This window comes from Lissotriton helveticus, chromosome 5_1 (assembly GCF_964261635.1).
Source record: "Lissotriton helveticus chromosome 5_1, aLisHel1.1, whole genome shotgun sequence".
Taxonomy (NCBI): Eukaryota; Metazoa; Chordata; class Amphibia; order Caudata; family Salamandridae; genus Lissotriton; species Lissotriton helveticus.
In genome coordinates this window covers 1,701,173,538-1,701,192,718 of record NC_136065.1, presented here as the reverse complement: position 1 = coordinate 1,701,192,718, position 19,181 = coordinate 1,701,173,538, and the positions used below count along the sequence as shown (strand labels likewise).

The 19,181-nt window shown below is 48.0% G+C and overlaps 1 protein-coding gene across 6 annotated transcripts in view; it reads right to left on the bottom strand.

Moving 5' to 3' along the window:
* The window catches only part of RNF212B (ring finger protein 212B), a 1,495,999-nt gene that overhangs the window by 887,448 nt on the left and 589,370 nt on the right, over positions 1-19,181 (bottom strand). For all 6 annotated transcript variants that reach the window (XM_078641360.1, XM_078641359.1, XM_078641361.1 and 3 more), the window contains one exon: positions 9,882-9,913. In XM_078641360.1, the coding sequence (XP_078497486.1) occupies positions 9,882-9,913 (32 nt within the window). The remainder of the gene's footprint in view (positions 1-9,881; positions 9,914-19,181) is intronic.

Sequence of the window (19,181 nt, the reverse complement as noted above, 5' to 3'; positions counted from 1 at the left end):
ACCCAGAATCGCCAGGGAATTGGCCGCACGAACTGTGATGGCAGACATGGTGGAGGACCTCTTGCCTACAATGTCCAGGCGCTTGCCTTCTTTGTCTGGAGCCATAGAGATGGGTGCAGACGGATTTTTGGAGTGCAGCTGAGGCGCTTGTGAAATCACCAAATCTGGTATGGGGTGTCCTGTGAAGCAAGTGGGAGAATCCTCTGAAACCCTGTATTTTTTATGACTATGAGGTAGAACAGCCACCAACATAGGAGGGTTTCTCATGATTTTTATAACTTCCTCCCAAACATAGTCAATGATGGGGATGGCATGGGCTGACTTCCTTGTCTGTTCTCTGGAATCATACAGAAAGCAGTCAGACTGCTCGACAGAGATTGGCAGGTGAAACCTTGTTGCAGCCTGGTCCATTAAATTATGAAAGCCCCCAATGTCCTCTGGAGGTAAGTCTACAGGCTGTGGTGGAGGAAACGATGGAGTGGGGATCACATATTCATGCCAATCAGCTTGCGGAAGCTAAGGTTTAGGAATCTCACATTCTTCAGTTTTGTCATCTGATGACGATGGGTCATCCCCTGGTGGCACTGCTATTTGAGGAGCAGGTGTCCTCCTAGGTGTAAGAGGCGGATAACTAGGCCTGAGAGTAGCAGGAGAGGTAGGTTGAGGTGGAACCAGTGGGTGGCCCTGCAGGGAACCTTTTCCGGTAATCCTGTAGCATGGCCTTTACATCCTACACTAATTACCTGGGTACTTGTACGTCACTCTGTCTGGGTTGCGGATCAGTGTAGTACTGCTAATGCTCACAGTGTCTCTTAGAAAGAGGGGCATAGTCATATTGGTAGTACTGCTCTTCCTCTTCCATATCACCCTCATCCTGATATTTGACCTGGAGCTCTGATGGGATGCTGGGAGAAATCAGTTCAGGTCTCAGAATTGTTTTAGAGATTTTTGTGATTTTTATCATTGTGGACGAGGCGGCGGTTGCCGGCATGGTGTCAGGTTGCAGCATCGATACAACCCCTGTTGATGTGGTCGACATCATCAGTGTCATCGGCAGAAGGGTAGACATGGTCGCCGATGGTGTCATGGACGATAAGATTGTTATTGATGGGACTGGTGTGTTGACAGATGTGGTTGTCGTCGTAGTCGCTGTGCTACGTTCTCGTGGATGAGACGGTGGTGACGGTCATTGTTGACAATACTGCTGTCAACGGTGATGGTGCCATCTATGGGGCTCTAAGAGGAGTCTTGTGCCTCGTCAACAGTTCAGAGGAAGATGAACGCGGACATTGCTCCGCCTTAGTAGATGGTGTGCTGTGTTTAGAGGAGGTGGCCTCTGAGGAGATATGCTTCTTTTTCTCCTTTTTCAGAAGTTCTTCGAGGTGATTATCCTTTATGGCCTTCCTTTTACAGTCCTTTACTTTGTGCTGGGGCTACAGGCAGTAAATACAGTCCTTATATGGGTCATTATAAGGACCTGAAGAGGCCTTTTCTCGATATGTCAGACATAGTAAAAGAAATCATAGGATAAAATCTAAGCTTTAGTTGAAGAAAAAACTGAGTAGAGCTCACAGAGACTCCATTCACACAGTGTGCCGTGGAAAATCATGAGGGACTCAGCCTTTTTTAATGAATGTTCTAGAGTGTACTGTCGCCTAATTGGTTATAGTTTAAGTTTGGTCCTTTTTGAAAAAGGACATAGATAGGCTATTAAACAGATTGTTCATTGCCATTATACCCAATGATCGTGATGCATACTACTTTACTATTGTATGGTGGGACTCCCAGTTTGACGACGGGGCAGTATTCAAGCATGTCAATCTATGAAATATACTAATACTGGAGAACAGTTGTTACAGGCAAGTAACTCAATTTCTTTCTGGCTTTCTCTCCAGTGGGCTGTGTCCCCCCCACATCCCTGCCCCCATGCTGTCCATGTTGCTCTTCCTTGTACCCCCTCAGAACAGGCATGGTTATCCGGCTATCCCAATCCTGCTTGTCTTTTTTTGCTTTTTATTTATATTAACAAACCCTCCTTACTAGGTTGTGCATCCCACCTCCTATTGATTTAACCCCCACTCCTCCCTGTTCCAGTTATAAAATTTCTATATATTCTATAAACTTTTTCAGAGGACCTAGTCGTTGCATTTTGCTTGTGGGCAGGTCCTATGTTTAAAAAACACTTCTGCATACCTTTTCTTGTTTTTCTTTTTTACTTACTGCTCCAAGAACGGAGTTCACCAAATTGGGACATTAAATTAAAACAGCGGGCATACATCCTAACATAGGGGCAGCGGTTTTGGATTCTTTTGCCAAGGATGTTTAGCATCAGCAGTCGTTCTTTTTTTCTGATGCTGTTCTGCATTGACAGCAAGCATTGGCAAAGCCAAAAGCTGCTTAAAGTCTTTTTAACGGCGAGACTTGCCAATGCTTGTTTACATATGTTTACTCTTATGGCCTACTGGGCTTTCTATCCCCCTGGGGTTGCCAGATTAGTGTAAATCCCAAATGTGGACTTCAAGTAGGGGCAGAAGGGGGCGTGGCCATGCAGGCGACTGAGATGGCTGCCTGCGCTTGAAGCTCCGCCGGCCGGGCACTTTCAAAGCCCGATTTCAACAACTTAGTCTGACAGACGCCTCACCATGATGCCCGGGAGAGTATGCGGAGCATGTAGGTGCCGGCGCCGGGCTGATCCGAGGTGCGTAGCCTTTACCTGAGCCTACGATCCTGGGAGCGGTGCGTAGGCCCTGAGGCCTTCCCGGAGGTGACGCTGGCGAGAGGGGAGCTGCTTGGAACACAGAGGTGAGCGGAGGCCCCCGGTCGGTGCCCTTTGGCCGGTATGGGCCCCCCCGATTAGGTCTCCCTTCCCCCTCCCCCCCTTGTTGGCGCTGTGTGTTGTGGCCTGTTGCGGGCGTGGCGGCTGCGGGTGCTTTTTTTGGGCCCCGCGGTCGTGGCCTCGCTGGCCCGTGGTGTGCGGCGCTGCCGCTGGGGGTGTGGCGGGCTAGCGGGGGAGGCCCGATTGGTCTCGCTTTGGGGGGTTGTGACGGCACTAGGCCCGATCGGGTGTGCTGGCTCCCCCCCCCCTTTTCTGGATGACCCTTGCATCTGCAATCTGTATGGGCCAGAAGGTGCTGGAGCTGCTGTCCCTACGCCGGCCATGGGACTTATGTTGTGCTGGGCCCCGTTGTCTCTGAACTGATTGGCGATCTGATGACCGGCGTGGGTGGAGGCCATCCTGAACTTCTGCGCCACCGCTATTGATCCGCAGGAGGGCAGCACCCGATTCTTCAAGCGCACTGATCATCGGGGGCATGACATGAACTGCGGGCTGGTGTCTGGCTCCCCTGTGCTGGAACACATGAGTGCTGGCTGTGGGCCCCACTGTCACCGCTATCTGTGCTGTCGGCTCTGATTGTGCTGTGGGCAGAGCACTCCCACTAGCAGGCTTCTCCTTTTGGCTAGCTGACCGGTGCTGAGTTGCACTTGGGCTCCTTTTCTCCGCACCGACAGTTGTCTGGCCCTTGGGACACAGGCATCACACCTCTGAGAGGCCAGTACTATGGTGAAAATTCTTTTGGCTTAGAGTGCAACCTCCTGCATTGTGGGTCTGCGCTGAGCAGTTGGGCCCGGTGGCCTGCCCCTTCCCATAAACTCACACCTCTTTGATACTGATGTTACGCGCCATCTAGGGGTCATGTTTCTGCCTATCTCCGTCTGCCCAGTCACACTGAGCAATGGGGCGGAAAGATCCTAAGCAGCGGATGCTGCCGTTCGAAAAGGTCATGGACGCTACATCTGACAACCCCACGGACAAGGCCGATGGTGCACAGGGCAATGATGATGTCGACGATCCTGCTTCGCTCACTGTTGCGATGCTTAAAGAAATGAGGGATGGGCTCAAAGCCCTGGATGGCAGGTTTGATGCGTTGTATAAGAGGCTGGTTGATATGGGCGCAAAGGTCCAGGCACACGATCGTTGTCTGGATGTCGTGGAGGCTAGGATCTCCGATGTGAAAGATGGAGCAGCACAGTTGCAGAAATGACTAGAGAGGGCAGAAAGGATTTTGAAGGAAGTAGCGATAAAGAATAAAGATTTAGAAGCCCGTAGTCGACGGAACAATGTACGCATTATTGGCGTGCCAGAGACTGCCACCGCTGGCCATATGGATGTCTTTGTGGAGCAACTATTATCTGATCTGTTTGGCAGAGAGACCTTCACGCATGGTTTTGTGGTGGAACATGCCCACAGATCACTGGGGCCCCGCTCCAAACCCAGGAAGCCTCCGAGACCGATCATTGCATGACTCATGAACTTCAGGGACAGGGACACTGCCCTTCGTTCCGCCCATGAGCGAGGGGAGGTCCGGCGTGGCGTTGCTGTGCCTCATGGTGAACACCGAGGTATGCTGTTTTTGCCAAGTTTACGGTGTTCATGTGTGATTACTGTATTGCAATGCTTGTTCGAATTGCACCATCCTTTGGTTTATGGGGATGGGTTCTGCCTTGCCAGGGACTGAGTGTGGCTGGGTGGTGGGTGGGGACATTTGATGTTACATAGTTTTTCAAGTATTACTACGCAGGTCAATGATGCATGGTGCTGGGTTAGATTGAAAAGACACATGTTTGTTGCTACACACCTTAGATGGCACAGTTAGGCTGGCAGACCGGTCCTTCCGGGCTATCTCTGATGTCCTGGAATGTCAGAGGGTTGAATAACACTTGTAAAAGACGGCAAGTTCTCCATTATATTACTCGATACAACATTGACATAGTCTGCATGCAGGAGACGCACTTGCCCAAGTCTGATGCGCTGCCTAGAGCGGTGTACAACCTTTACAACGCAACTTTTACCACGCAGTGCCTTTACGATGCAACTTTTACAACGCAAACCATTACAACGCATTGCACTGGGGGGCGCTCTAGGATAGGGAATATATTTAATTTACTATCCAACACCTTCCCTACTATCCACGGGGACTGGAGTTGGAATAGTAAATTAAATAAATCACTATCCAGCGCCTAAAAGCACTATGCGTTGTAATGGTATTCGTTGTAAATACCGCGTTGTAAAGGCATGCGATGTAAAAGTATGCGTTGTAACGTCATACATCCGCGGTAAGCTGGGGGTGCCACATATACTTTTCTAATTACAGCAGTTATGCTAGAGGTATGGCCATATTTATCCATAAAAGAGTTCCTTTTTCGCTTTACAAGGTCATAACTGATGGGGAGGGCCACTTTTTGATAGGTGTCGGCTCTCTGCTGGGACACAATGTTGCTCTAGTGGGCATATACGGGCCTAATGTAGACTCACCAGAATTCTACCATGCACCTCCTGGCTCTTGATCCCTGCCTATTGATAATGGGAGGGGATTTTAATTTGCTGTTAGATCCTGCTAGGGAAAGCACTTCCTTCTCCCCGGACTCTAAACACCGCTCACGCATCGCCATGCACGACATCTGTAGGCAGTTCTCACTGGTCGATATTGAATGCACACATCACCCGTCCCTCCCATCTTACACTCACTATTCTGGGTTCCACAACACTTGGACTAGAATAGACTATTGGTTGGTCTCACCGGTAGTCGCTGGTTGGCTCTGTGGGTTGGATACAATGCCACAGACGTTTTCAGACCATTCACCGGTCATACTTCGAATTAACATTCCCAGGCCCGGAGGATATGAGAGGCAATGGCGTTTTCCTGGAAAGGCACCTCATGACCCGGTGTTTCCTGAGGAGGTGAGGGATGCCATTGAGGACTATTTTGAGATTAACACTGGGTCGGTGGATACCTGGGCAGTACTGTGGGAGGGCTTATATCAGAGGGGTTTGTATTGCTAATAATGCAGGGGTCCTGAAATATCTACGATCCACTTTAAGCCGTACTGAGAAAGAACTTGCAGCCCTAGATTTGGAATTGCTAGACCATGTGTCGGAGGCTGGTGAGGCTCGATGGTTAGCTTTAATGTTGGAGTTTCGGGAGACCGCTGAGCGCAAACTTTTATTCCTTAGCAAACAGCATGTGACCAGACGGTACGGGGAGGGTCAGAGGCCTGGTAAGGTTTTGGCGCATACGCTCCGCCCTCCGCATAGCAAAGCCTATATCACTGAAATTAAAGGCCCGGACGAACAGGTGGTACACTCTACTCCGGAGATATGCAACACTTTCCTGTCTCACTTTAAAACTCTGTACACCTCTAGAATCACCGGGGACCTCCTTGAACAGGGAGAGTATCTAGCTGAAATTGCCCTAGTTTATCTTGAACGGCATATACAAGACTTCCTGGCCATTCCCATATCCCAGGAAAGTGTGGTGGAGGCAATTGATGCACTTAGGGGTTCCTCAGCGCCCGTGTTGACTGGTTCACCGCACATTTTTATAAAGCATATAAAGATGTGTTGGTTCCGCGGTTGATAGAGGTGTATGCGGAGGCGCTCGAAGTCGGTATCCTTCCTCCAACCTTCAGAGAGGCTGGCATTATCCTTCTCCCCAAGCCTGGCAAGGATCCTTCACCTTGTTGCTCCTACCGGCCATTGTCTCTGCTGAATCTTGATTACAAAATGTTTCACTTTCCGGCTGTCCTTATTGATGGAGTATATTATTTCACCGGCACAGTCTGGCTTTGTCCCCCAACGGTCCACTTCCCCTAATTTGTGCACTTTGCTTACAGTATTGCATTGGATGGACCCCAATACACCGGCCGCTGCGGTGCTCCTTGATGCAGAGAAGGCGTTCGACTCCCTTGAGTGGCTCTTTTTTCTCTCGGTGATGCGCGGTATGGGAATGCCTGAGTGCTTTGTCTCCACCACTGCTCTGCTATACACAGGACCCACCGCTAGACTGCGCCTGAATGGCACAATCTCCCCGCCTTTTCGCCTGTCCCGAGGCACCCGGCAGGGCTGCCCTTTGTCCCCATTGCTCTTCATTTTAGTGTGGACCCCTTGGTGCGGCATTTTCAAGAGAAACATTTGCACCCTGGCTTGCAGTTTTGCACCGGTCCTCTTTTGATGTCACTATATGCCGATGATACTGTTTTATATGTTCAACAGCCCCACCTCAACCTCGAACCCCTTATTAGGGAATTATTCGTTTTGGCAGGTTCTCCGGTCTTAGTATAAATTGGCAAAAGTCGTTGACTTTTCCGTTAACAAATAGTACGACCACATGGGACTGTGAATTTCCGCTGGAATGGTGCCATGACGCGGTTAAATATCTCGGGGTTTATATCCATTTAGATGCAGCTACCATCATTAGATTAAACTATGGCGGTGCGATTAGCTAATTGGAATCACAGGTTGAGAGGTGGTTACGGCTGCTTTTGTCAATGACGGGCAGAGTGGCCATTGTCAAAATGGTAATCCTCCCGAGATTTTTATATCTTTTTAACAACATTCCCATTCCTCTTACCCAGTCTTTTTTTTCACAGCTGCGACAACTTCTTTTGCGCTTGGTATGGGGTGACAAGAGACCCCGGGTTAGCTGGCAAGCTCTGACACTGCCGTATGAGCGGGCGGATTTGGAGTCCCAGATATGCATCTGTACTATTTAACTGCGCAGTGTTGTTATTCCTATGCTTGGTACCACCCAGACGCCCAAATCCCTTATCTGAAGCCGGAGGCGGATTTGGTTCTGCCACAGAAATTGTCCACAGTATTACCTAAAGGGATCTCGAGAGACCCGCAGGATATCTACCACCAGCTGGGCATGGGATAAGTTACGTAGGCTATTGGGGTTGGACCTATTATATTCTCCGGCACTGCCACTCCCAAATCCCACATTGCTCCCTATTACAGGTGAAGTTTTAGTGCAATGCACACTGGCTAAATTCCAAATTCATACGATTGGTGATCTGTTTCCCAACAATCATGTTTTCTCGGTATCAGAGGAGGCGCGGTTCCAAGACTGCTCCTTTATGGATGTCTTTGTGTTGCGACGTATGCTTTCCATGTTGCGGGCTACCTTCCCCACGTTTCCGGTTGCTCCTGAACCGGTCACTCCACTGTTGTTATAAATTGAAAGTCCACCTGGTGCACATTTGGTTTCCAAACTGTAAAAACAGTGTATCATGGATCGCCCCTTCTCAGACGTTAAGATCTGTACGGCATGGGAGCAAGATTTGGGCCTTCTATAGCTGATGATCAATGGGAGCAGTGTTGCAGGGTCACAAGGGAAGTTTCCCTCAACAGTAGGCACAAGCTGCTACATTTCAAATTTCTCCGCAGAATGTATCACACCCCGGCAGGGTCCTACAAGATAGACCCCTCTAGACCTCACCACTGACAGAACTTTTATGCTCCACACGCAGACGTTGCTTATCTCTCCTGGACCTGCCCACAGTTGCAGCACTATTGGGTACAGATGCACGCCTCACTGGGAGACATGCTTTCTATGGCACTGGTACCTACTCCGGAAATTGCACTGTTGGGCTATATGGTTAACTTCCCCAGAGAGATCAGAAGGTTCGCAGCGCTGGGATTTCTATTGGCCAAGCGGGAGGTGGCATTGCTATGGAGTAGTAGGAAAGCCCCTACTTTACAGGCATGGCTTCGCAGTTTGGCGTACTGTAATGTGAACTGCGAGGAATATGCGACCCTCGTACCCAGCTCCTCACGCCCGGTAGACATTTGGGGCACGTATAAAGCATACATTACCAAAAAGCACAATGAAGCTGAAGCGCAGGTTGCAAACGGCATTGTTCCCGAAGGTGTTGGCTAAGAGAGTTGTAACGTATTATATTCATTGGCCATGATTTTTCATATGTGCTATGTATGTTTTTGCCGTAGATTGGGGCTTGGGCTGGGATGGGGAGGCGGGACTGTAAAGGATGATGGAGTCGTTCATGCAGGGTGTTTGGCATTATGACTTGGCTTGCATACCTATTCAATTGTTTACTGCTGCCATGGGTACTGCCATGTAACTTTTTTTATGATACAACTATGTGCAAATGCGCCTTATAATTGTACCGCTGTGTGCATTGCTTATTGACATGTATGTGTAAAACTGAAAATAAAGATAAAAAAAAAGTAGGGGCAGAAAGACTGCCTAGTGCTCATTGATAGGAGTTCAGCAAAATATTGGGTCAGACTGGGTCCTTAAACATAATCTCTTTTTAAATATTTACCCTGCTGGTTGAGTAAACTATCTGTGCCATCTGGGGGGCAGATTAGGTCCCTGCTGTGATTCCTTCTGCTGTTCTACCTGTTGTTACTGCTCTGGTCCCTACTATTGTGGCAACATGTGCTGCTGTTGTCCCCACTATGGTTTCAACTGTGGTCACTACTGTTAGGTCTTTCTTGCTGTTGTTGTTGTATGTCTGTCACAGTGGCATGTATGATCTCTTCCTTAATGACAGCTATTGCTGCTGTGGTCCTTGCTTTTGTCCAATGTTGGAGAGAGAGAGAGAGAGAGAGAGAGAGAGAGAGAGAGAGAGAATATACAAAAGCAGCAGTTAATATACATGTACATCATTGATGGGTGTAAGGAGAGGCCATGACTCATGGCAGGCGTAAGTAAGCCTTGTGAGAGTCATAATATGCTGCTTCCCTCCCTCAACAATTGTAATAAATAGAAATAGAATCTTAGACTCTGCGCATATGTATATACAATTTATGGCAAGGTATTTTTATGTATACTTGTTATAATCAAAGTTATTTATTAAAAGCACAGTACAAGGAATTACATTTGGGTAGTACGGCAAATTCAAACTGAAGGCATCTTGTGACTAAGGAGAGTTGTTTCCCCATGTAAAGTAAACGTTATGTTTTTTGTGAGGCCGTAATGCGTGTTTTTATCATGTTTATTTTGATGAACTAGTAATAAACGTGAATTTAAGTTTTGCAGTGTAGTAATAAAAGGGTGTTTAAGTAGATAAATGCTCACCTGCTGCCATTCTGGATCTTGCTCAGCGAGCTCTGAAAGAGAAGATAAAACCACAGAAGTATAGTCGGAAAAAGAAAGCTGGAGACAAAAACACTGACAGCATGCTTCCAAATCAAAAAGAGAATATTCCATTTGAAGGATAAAAAGGAAAACTTACTTTCCTGTAATCCTAAATCTCCTCCAGGGAAATCCCTATAAAGTCATAAGCACTGAATTGTGAGGTGCATATGCCCATCCCCCTCCTTCACCCCCCCCCCACCCCAACCCAACGGACTTACTACGACCAGTCCCCCGACTGGTCAAGGACCTTGTGGACCTGGCTGCAGCGCCTCAAGGTACTCACCTTGACTCTCTCCAAGTCTCGCACCTTGTGTTTTCTCTCTCTCTTGGACTTTTATGCCCCTTTCGCTCTTTGTGCTTTATCTCTAACTCTTTCGTACCTTTTCTCTCACACTTTCTGCTGCTTTTTGTGCCTTTCTTCTCACACTTGCAGCCCCTGTGTAGCCTGTTGTGCCCGCCTCTGCGTTGCCTGCTGTACTTGCACTGTTTCCTACCCCTGCACTGCCAGCTGCAACTGCATGTCCTGCTGTCCCTACGTTGCCTGCTGTCACTGTGCTGCCTGCTGCCCCAGAGTTGATTGCTGCCCTTGCATTGCCTGCTGCCCCAGCGTTAGCTGCGATCCCTGCCCCAGCATTGCCTGCGGCCCATGCGTTTCCTGCTGTCCCTGCATTGCCTGCTATCCCCAGCCCCTGCGCTGCCTGCTTTACTTGCGCTTCCTGCACATGAACCACCACCCAGGCCCACTAATGAAGGCTTCCACTGACCATGCAGCGGACGCGCACAACAGCAACACAACACCAGTTGGATAGCGCCAGGACCCCTGGCCCTCCCGCCACCCGACGATAAACCGCCAAGGAATTCCTGTACACCGGATGCCAAAACAACATCTGCGTCTCCTCCGCCCCACAATCCACCAAAAGACCCTTCATCTGCCAACACTGCCCCTTCTCCTACGAAAGACACCGCACCACTCCTGCCCACAAGACCAAGAAAACCCTGCAACCACTCAACTGTATCCTGCTCAATGCCCGCTCACTATCCAAACACACCACGGAAATCTGGGACACCATTACCATCCTCTCCACGGACGTTGTCTTCATCACTGAAACGTGGCTAAACCCCTTTTTTGAAACCCTGACATTACCACGCCACTTCTGATGGGTACAAGATGATACACCGTGACCGCGCTAACAAACAAGGAGGAGACATTCCATCAAATGTCACCACTACGTCCTACTCAGAGACTTCAACTTCCACATAGTCGACCCCAACGATGCTAACTCCATCGCCCTCCTGGAGAACCTGAGCAACATCGGCCTCACCCAACTGGCCACCGAACCCACGCACAAAGCTGAACACACACTCGAGCCCATTTTCACCTCCAACAACAGAATTAAATTCAGCCATACTACAGAACTCACCTGGACCGACCACACCATTGTACACTTCTCTATCACCAATTCCCAGCACACCATCACCAGTTGACAGATCTCCTAACACCACAGCTGGAGCAAGGTCACCAAAACTCAGTGGTCACAGGCCGTCACCACCTCTCAAACCAACGCCTCAACAGACCTCAACCAGCCTTCCAGAACTTCACAGCGTGGATCACCGATAGTGCCGACAGAATCGCCCCACTGAAACCTACAAAATCCAACAAGATCCCCAAACATGCCAACTGGTACACCCCAGAACTCAGGACCACCAAGAACAACTGCCACAAACTGGAGAAACGATGGCGCGCCACTAGGAACCCCGCTAACAGAGCAGCTCACAAAACAGCCCTCAGCATCTATCACTAGCACATCAAGAAGCCAAAAAAGCAGTCATCACCATCCTCAGCGTCTCTGCAGCCAACCACACAAAGAAACTCATCAAAATAGTCAAAGAATTATCCAGCCTGATAGCAATAGAGAACCCCATCCACCCCTCCCAAGAACTCTGCGACACCCTCTCAGCCTATTTCCACAGCAAGATCACCAACATCGACAACAATTTAAACATCCAACCTGCCGCGGTTGACCCCGACAACTTAAACCAATCAACGAACACCAGCAAAACCATTACCACCTGCTCACCACTCACCACCCTGACCATCTCAGCCATCATGTCTTTCATCCACTCCAGGGCTCCCAACGACCCCTGCCCCCACCACCTCTATAGCCTTGCAACAAACCCAAAGCAGCAGGCAACTCACTAGCATCCTCAACACCTCCATCTCCACAGCAACCTTCCTGGACAGTTGGAAACACACAGATGTCAGGTCCCTCCTAAAGAAAGCCTCCAAATCTCAATCAGGTTTACGCCCCAAACACAGTACGGAAACTGCCCTGGTGGCCGTAACAGATAACATCAGGCTTGAGTTAGATCAGGGCTAATCCATCCTCCTGGTGCTTTTAGATCTTTCCGCCGCATTCAATACGGTCGACCACCTGACTCTGCTCAGAAGAATTGAGGAAGCGGGGATTGGGGGAGTGGCACTGCAATGGATGACTAGCTTCCTTTCTAATCTCACTCAGACTAATAATCTGGGCCCATATCCGTCCAATACGAAAGAATTGACCAAGGGAGTGCCCCAAGGCTCATGTTTGAGCCGAACCATGTTCAACATCTATGTTGCTCCCTTGGCCGCACTATTAAGGAACTATGGGTTTGTCCCGATATCCTATGCGGAAGACACCACACTCACCTTCTCCTTCAACAAGACATCTTTGACAGCCCAAGCCTCCTTCTTTTCCGGCATGCTGGCCATCTCACAATGGATGAGAAATAACTTCTTACAACTGAATGCCGGAAAAATGGAAATTATGCTTTTCTGAGATGCCCTGCTATTATGGGCACCAAGCTGGTGGCCCAAAGAGTTGGGTACTGTTTCAGCACTAAAAACAACAGCAAAAAAGATCTGCTGCTTGACACACAAAGCAATATGGGGAAACGGACCCTCCTATTTGGCGGAGAGGCTTCACCAATATATCCCCCTAACGGACCTGCGGTCACGGCCGAAATCTGTGCTCAAAATCTCCAGGACAAAAAAAGCTTGAACGTGAAGAAAGGCTTTCTCATACCAAGCCCCACTCATATGGAACCAACTTTCATTGACCTTAGACAATGCCCTGACCCCTTGAAATTCAGAAAGGCTCTGAAAACTGCCCTCTTTTAGATTAGCCCACCACGACAATTTTTTCTGTAAATCCACAAGCGCTGAAATACCCCTTCGGGGGCGATTCACGCGCTATACAAGCTTCTAAACTAAACAAAACTAAACTAATGACCCCAACGACCTAAAAAATCAGCGCACAATCTCCCTGCTCCCCTACCTGGCCAAAGTTCTCAATAAAGCCATAAACCAGCAGCTCACCAAATTCCTGGACCAAAACCACCTACTGGACGCCTCTCAATCAGGATTCCATGCCAACCATAGCACTGAGATTGCGCTGATTGCCACCAGAGACAACAGCAGAAAACTCCTCAACCATGAAGAAACTGTGGCCCAGATTCTTCTTGAACTCTCTGCGGTGTTCAACACAGTCTCCTACAACACCCTCATCAATAGACTCAGCAGTATAGACATACAGCAAGACGTCCTCCTTCTGCAAAGAGCATCCGGCAGACTCCCTTCATCTCCACAGCCAAGACATCATAAACGGTGTACTACAAGAATTATCCCTCATCCCCACCCTGTTCAACATCTACATGACCTCCCTTGCAGATGTCACCAGATCCCATGGACTCAACATAATGTCCTACGCAGATGACACTCAACTGTTCCTCTCACTCACTGAGGACCCCTCCAACGCAAAAACCAACTTCTGAAATGCCATGACTACAATAGCCGAATGGATGAAAGACAACTGCTTCCAACTCATCTTCGACAAAACTGAAGGACTGATCTTCGGGAAGAAGACCCACACAACCGACTATGCATGCAACTTCGGCAACATCCTCAACAGACAACTGACCATGAAACGACAAGTTAACGTAGTCGCCTCCTCCTGCTTCCACACACTTCGCATGCTCCGCAGAATTTTCAGACGATCCCAAGAAAGGCCATCACTCAGTCCTCCTTCACCAGCCACCTCGACTATAGCAATGCCCTCTAAGCCAGCACCTCTACCAAGTTCCTCAGAAGGCTCCAGACCATAGAGATTGCTGCAGCCAGACTAATCCTGGACCTCCCCAAATGAACCCACATCGCCCCCCAATTGAGAGATCTTTACCAAGCTCACCATCCAGAAAAGATGCCAGTTCAAGTTCCTCACAGATGCCTACAAAGCCCTCCACAACCATCGACTGAACTTCCACCAACCCACTAGACACCTGCTCTCCTCTTCCCTTACCCTCGCACAAACCCCCTGCATTCATAGAACCTGAAGTGGTGGCCAATCTTTCTCCTACATCACTGCCAAGACCTAGAACGACCTTCCACTCCAGCTCTGGCAGCCCCCTCAGTAGCAGACTTCAGAAAGACCAAGCTCTTTGATGGAGACACAGAACTCAGATACCCTTAGGGGTGACAGTGCTGCACTCCACAAATGCTGATTGATTGATAACAAGAAAAAATCTTCTTCAGGTCAACAAACTTCTTCCTCTGGGGGTGAGTCCAAATCCTCCTTTTCCTCTAATAATTATAATAAGCAACCTTGGTGCTTTGCTTGTGAGACTAAGGGACATGAGGCATCTGATGCTATATTGCCTAAGAAAGGCACCAATACGGCTACTACTTCACCTAGAGCCCCTAGCAGTAGGGCTACTAGCAGTTCTACCTCCAAGGGTGAAGCTGTGTTCAACTTGGTAACTACAGTGGGCTCTGGCCTAGTCAGAGTAACCACTCAAGTGTCCTGATATCAGGGGATGGCATTGACCTTGCCACTTTGGCTGCCTCGCGTCCTAATATGAGGAAATATAGGCAGCATCCCCTCATTAATGGTATTGAAGCAGAAGCTTACAGGAACTCAGGGGCTAACATCACCATGGTGGCTGAAAAACTGTTTTTTTACAGCAACAAAGGTCCTTAAAAACACAATAGAAATACGGTAAATATAAACTAAAATCAGCGCTATATTAAAGATGTCCAGCCGGACAATCAATTTAATGAATCAAAAAATGCAAAGCGAATAAGAGCACAGTAATAGAGTGGGACACAGTCCTGCGTCCTACACAAACACAAAACAATTACATTTGGGCAAAAAGATTTCAGGCAAGACAAGAGTAGCTTGTAGCCAATAGGAAAAATTAGGGTAAGCTTTTAGAAAAACGGTTAGTGCACTTGTTTTAACACATTGGATTGATGTGCATACTGTTTAAACAAGTCGGCGACATTTCGATCCTTTTAAAACTATACTAGGATCATCATCAGGACGGGTATAATACAAGCCTGAATTATACCCTGCCTTTAGGCCGTGTTGCGGGCGGATTGAGGAAGAGCGTGGAAGCTCGGGTCGAGCTTTAAGGTGGCTGCTGTGAGCGGTCCTTGAGTGATACTATTGCAGTTTACACGTGGAGTCTGTAATGGAGGGATAGATGTAGCACTCTAGCGGGTAATTGCTAGGTCCGGGGATGGGTGACATTTACTATCAACCCAATAACACGGTACTTGGGTACACTTGCCAAGTAACCAATGCTGATAATATCACAAAGTACAATCCTGTGGCAGTGGTTAACCTTAGCTGGGGGTGGGGTTGCTGGGGGGGGTTACTGGCTCTAAAAAGGTTGTGGTATCCTAAACATTTCTGTAGAGTGTCTCATGGGCAATGATTTGGAGACTTCAGCATGGGCTGAAGTCGAGGAAAGGACACATGCAGCCATATTTGGATTCTCTGAAAGTGTTTTTGTGGCAACTAGAGAACAGGTCAAGATACAGGGAAATCAAGAAGCAGTGGAGCCTGAAATATTGGCCAACAAGAGAGGTAAGACATTATCCTCCCCAAGACTTCATGTGAGGATCAATCTTCTCAGGTAGATGGTCTTGCCCCTTGTAAGGGAACTTCCCCAGATGAGCTTGGGCCTCACACAGCAGAGCTGCTGGGAACAGGCGGACTCTCCAGGGAGGAATTCAGTCTGAAGCAGAAATCTTGTCTCTCTCTAGAAGACCTCTGACAACAAGCTGTTGTGGAAGAGGCAGGGGATGCCAGTGGATTTACATTGGCAATAGACTAATTTATTCTGAGGACAGGGACCCCAAACCTGGTGCTAGCAGGATGTTGATTGTTCCTCAGAAACTTAAGGAATTCTTCTTAACCACAGTTCATTACATACCCTTTGCAGGACATCTTGGGCAAAACATTACTTGAGAAAGGGTTTTTAAACACTTTGACTGGCCTCACATGTCTGAAGATGCCTAGGAGTTTTGTCACTCTTGTGTCTTCTGCCAAGCTAGTGGTAAGTCAGGTGGCACTACAAAAGCCCCCTAAACCCCACTACCAGTGCTCGGGGTTCACTTTGATAGGGTAGGGATTGACATAGCTGGTCCCTAGACCCTTCAATAGCCTCTGGTAACAGTTATATCCTGATGGTGGCGGACCATGCCACCAGATACCCAGAAGCTATTCCCCTTAGGACCGCTATAGCTCCCGCAGTTGCCAAAGCCACCTTAGGAATCTTTTACAGAGTGGATTTCCTAAGGCGGTGGTGTCAGACCGAGATCCAAACTTCATGTCTAGCTACCTGAAAGCGATATGGAAAGAGTGTGGAGTAAATTATACATTTACCATACCTTACAATTCACAGTGCAATGGGTTAGTTGAAAGATTCAACAAAACCCTCAAATGTATGAATATGGGAATATCTGACATGCTCAGGAAGAGATGGGATATCCTATTACCTTGCCTTCTTTTTTTGCCTATAGAGAGGTTCGGCAGAAGGGAGTGGATTACAGTTCATTCGAATTTCTGTTTGAACATTCAGTTAGGGGTTTACTTTGTTTACTGAAGGAGGAAAGGGAGCAGCCTCTCAAACCTCCCAAGCAAGACAGTGTGGATATGTGCTAGTCCTGCGTTCAAGTATAGCTGAATGCATGAAGAAGGCCAGCAAAAACTTGGAGGCCAACCAAGAACTTCAGAAGTTATGACATGATCAAAAGGCTGTTCTGACTGTTTACCAGAAAGGGCAGAAGGTGTGGGAGACTGAGGCCACAAGAGCACTCCAACACAAGTGAGGTGGCCTCAATACCATCCTAGAGAAGAAAGGTGAGGTCCCTACCTGTTGGACCTAGGTACTCCTATAATCCCCCATAGGGTGCTTCATGTGAACTGCTTAAACACCTACTTTGACAGTGGTGACATGAGCTTTCTCGTGGCTACTGATAAAGGACAGGAGGAAGAGAGTGACCCTCTCCCTGATCTCCTCTCACACAACCCAGTCGATGGTTCAGTAGATGGAGTAGTCTTGGCAGACAGCCTCACTGTCCAGCAATAAACTGATTGCAGACAGGTTCACAGTCAGTTCCCAGAACTCTTTTCTCTGACACCCAGTCAGACTACCTGTTAGGCACTTTCACCAGGTAATGCACGAGAACAGAATGATGAACTTTTCCCAATGCCCCTCTCCAACTCTCTCCGTCTTTCAATTATTTTTGGAGTGACAAAAGAATTCAAAGGGGGAAAAGGGAATGAGGAGAGATAAGAGACAACCAGGTCAATTTTCAGGTTCTTTTCCTTGTCCTTTCTTCTGCGCTCCACTATCGCCGCAGTTTAACCACTTCGCTGCGGTGGCAATTCTGCCGCAGCACTAGGGGGGACCGCACGGCGCTCCCATGCTCGTGACGGAACCGCTCCGTCACGAGCCTCGGGTGGGCTGTGCTTGTGACGGAGCGGTTCCGTCAAGGCCCGGACTGCTCAATAGAACACGCCGCGCAGGCGCGTAATCAGTGCCGTCAGGCGCGCCGAGCGGGCCGTGACAGAACCGCTCCGTCACCAGCACAACCCACCCGAGGCTCGTGATGGAGCGGTTTCGTCACGAGCATGGGAGGGGTTAATCTTCTGGCATATACATCAATGAAGTGTTGAAGGAAGAACTGTAAAATAAATTGTATGCACGCAACCTTTATCACTACTTTTCTTATTCTCTAGCATAACTATTTTGAGAGATAATAATAGGATAAGTAATAATATATATGAATACTATGTACATACCCCAATTGACTATGACTGTTGCCACTCTTCTATTTATCTCTACTTAATGAGAGTTCTTCGAGGTAGAGACATACACTTTCTGTTATTCTTCCTTAATAACTTAAAAATATTCTTGTCTTTTTCTTATGATAGGAAGATTTTTGTCATATATTAAACTTCTTTTCTCTTTTTTTTAACAATTTTAAGTAATTGTGGGCCTTCTTGGTTGGGAGACTGGTCAATGAAGGCAAGATCGCTGGGCACTGGTAAGTTGTATGTTTGAGTACATTGAAGCTGCCGTCTGTCAGTACTGAGAAATCATGCATTAAACTATTCTTTTCTTAAACTATATACACCTAATAAGCGCGCCACATAACTTTATATTTCTCTAAACTTTAACTCAAGAATTACTATTGCAAAAGAAAAGCAACCTTAACTACTCTTGCAGCTTGTGCTGACATTAGAAATGGGATGAGCGATAACGCGCAGGAAGAGATACACTAGTTCCCTTTGTGACAGAAACCGCTCCCTCTCAATGAGGTTCAGGAAATAAGACTAGAGAAACCTTACTTGCGCTACTCGGACCTAAGACACTACTCTCATTCTGCTGCTGAAACGCATACGTGATGAAACTAAACGCTGAACACTCAACGTAACTACTCTAACTTTTGCGCTAATAAAAGAAAAAACGCTCCTTATTCAAGAGGAATTTCAAGTGAAGTGCAAGGTTCTGAGGGAGAGCTTGCTGGACATTCTAACTCTGTCTTTGCAAAACTAGTATGCTGCACTGGAAGTTGTTTCTTGGCGTCCATCTTGGAATTCCTTTGATTCCAATTCAGCCTCCAATATGTACATTTTGACCTTATTTTACTTTTAAACTGTTTTCGGGGACATCACATATACAGACTTTTTTCTACTTTTATGAGGGATCTGTGGGCCTCTAACACTACCTGGTGTACCCATGACGTGGGCACAGGAGACAGCTGGTTAAGAGTAAAATCTACAGGAAACCTGACCATGTTAGAGATTGCATCAGGACAGAGGTCCAGAAGATGCTAGAGTTGGGGGTCATTGAAACGTCAGACAGCCCTTGGGCTCGTCCAGTAGTCCTTGTGCCCAAACCTTATTCCCA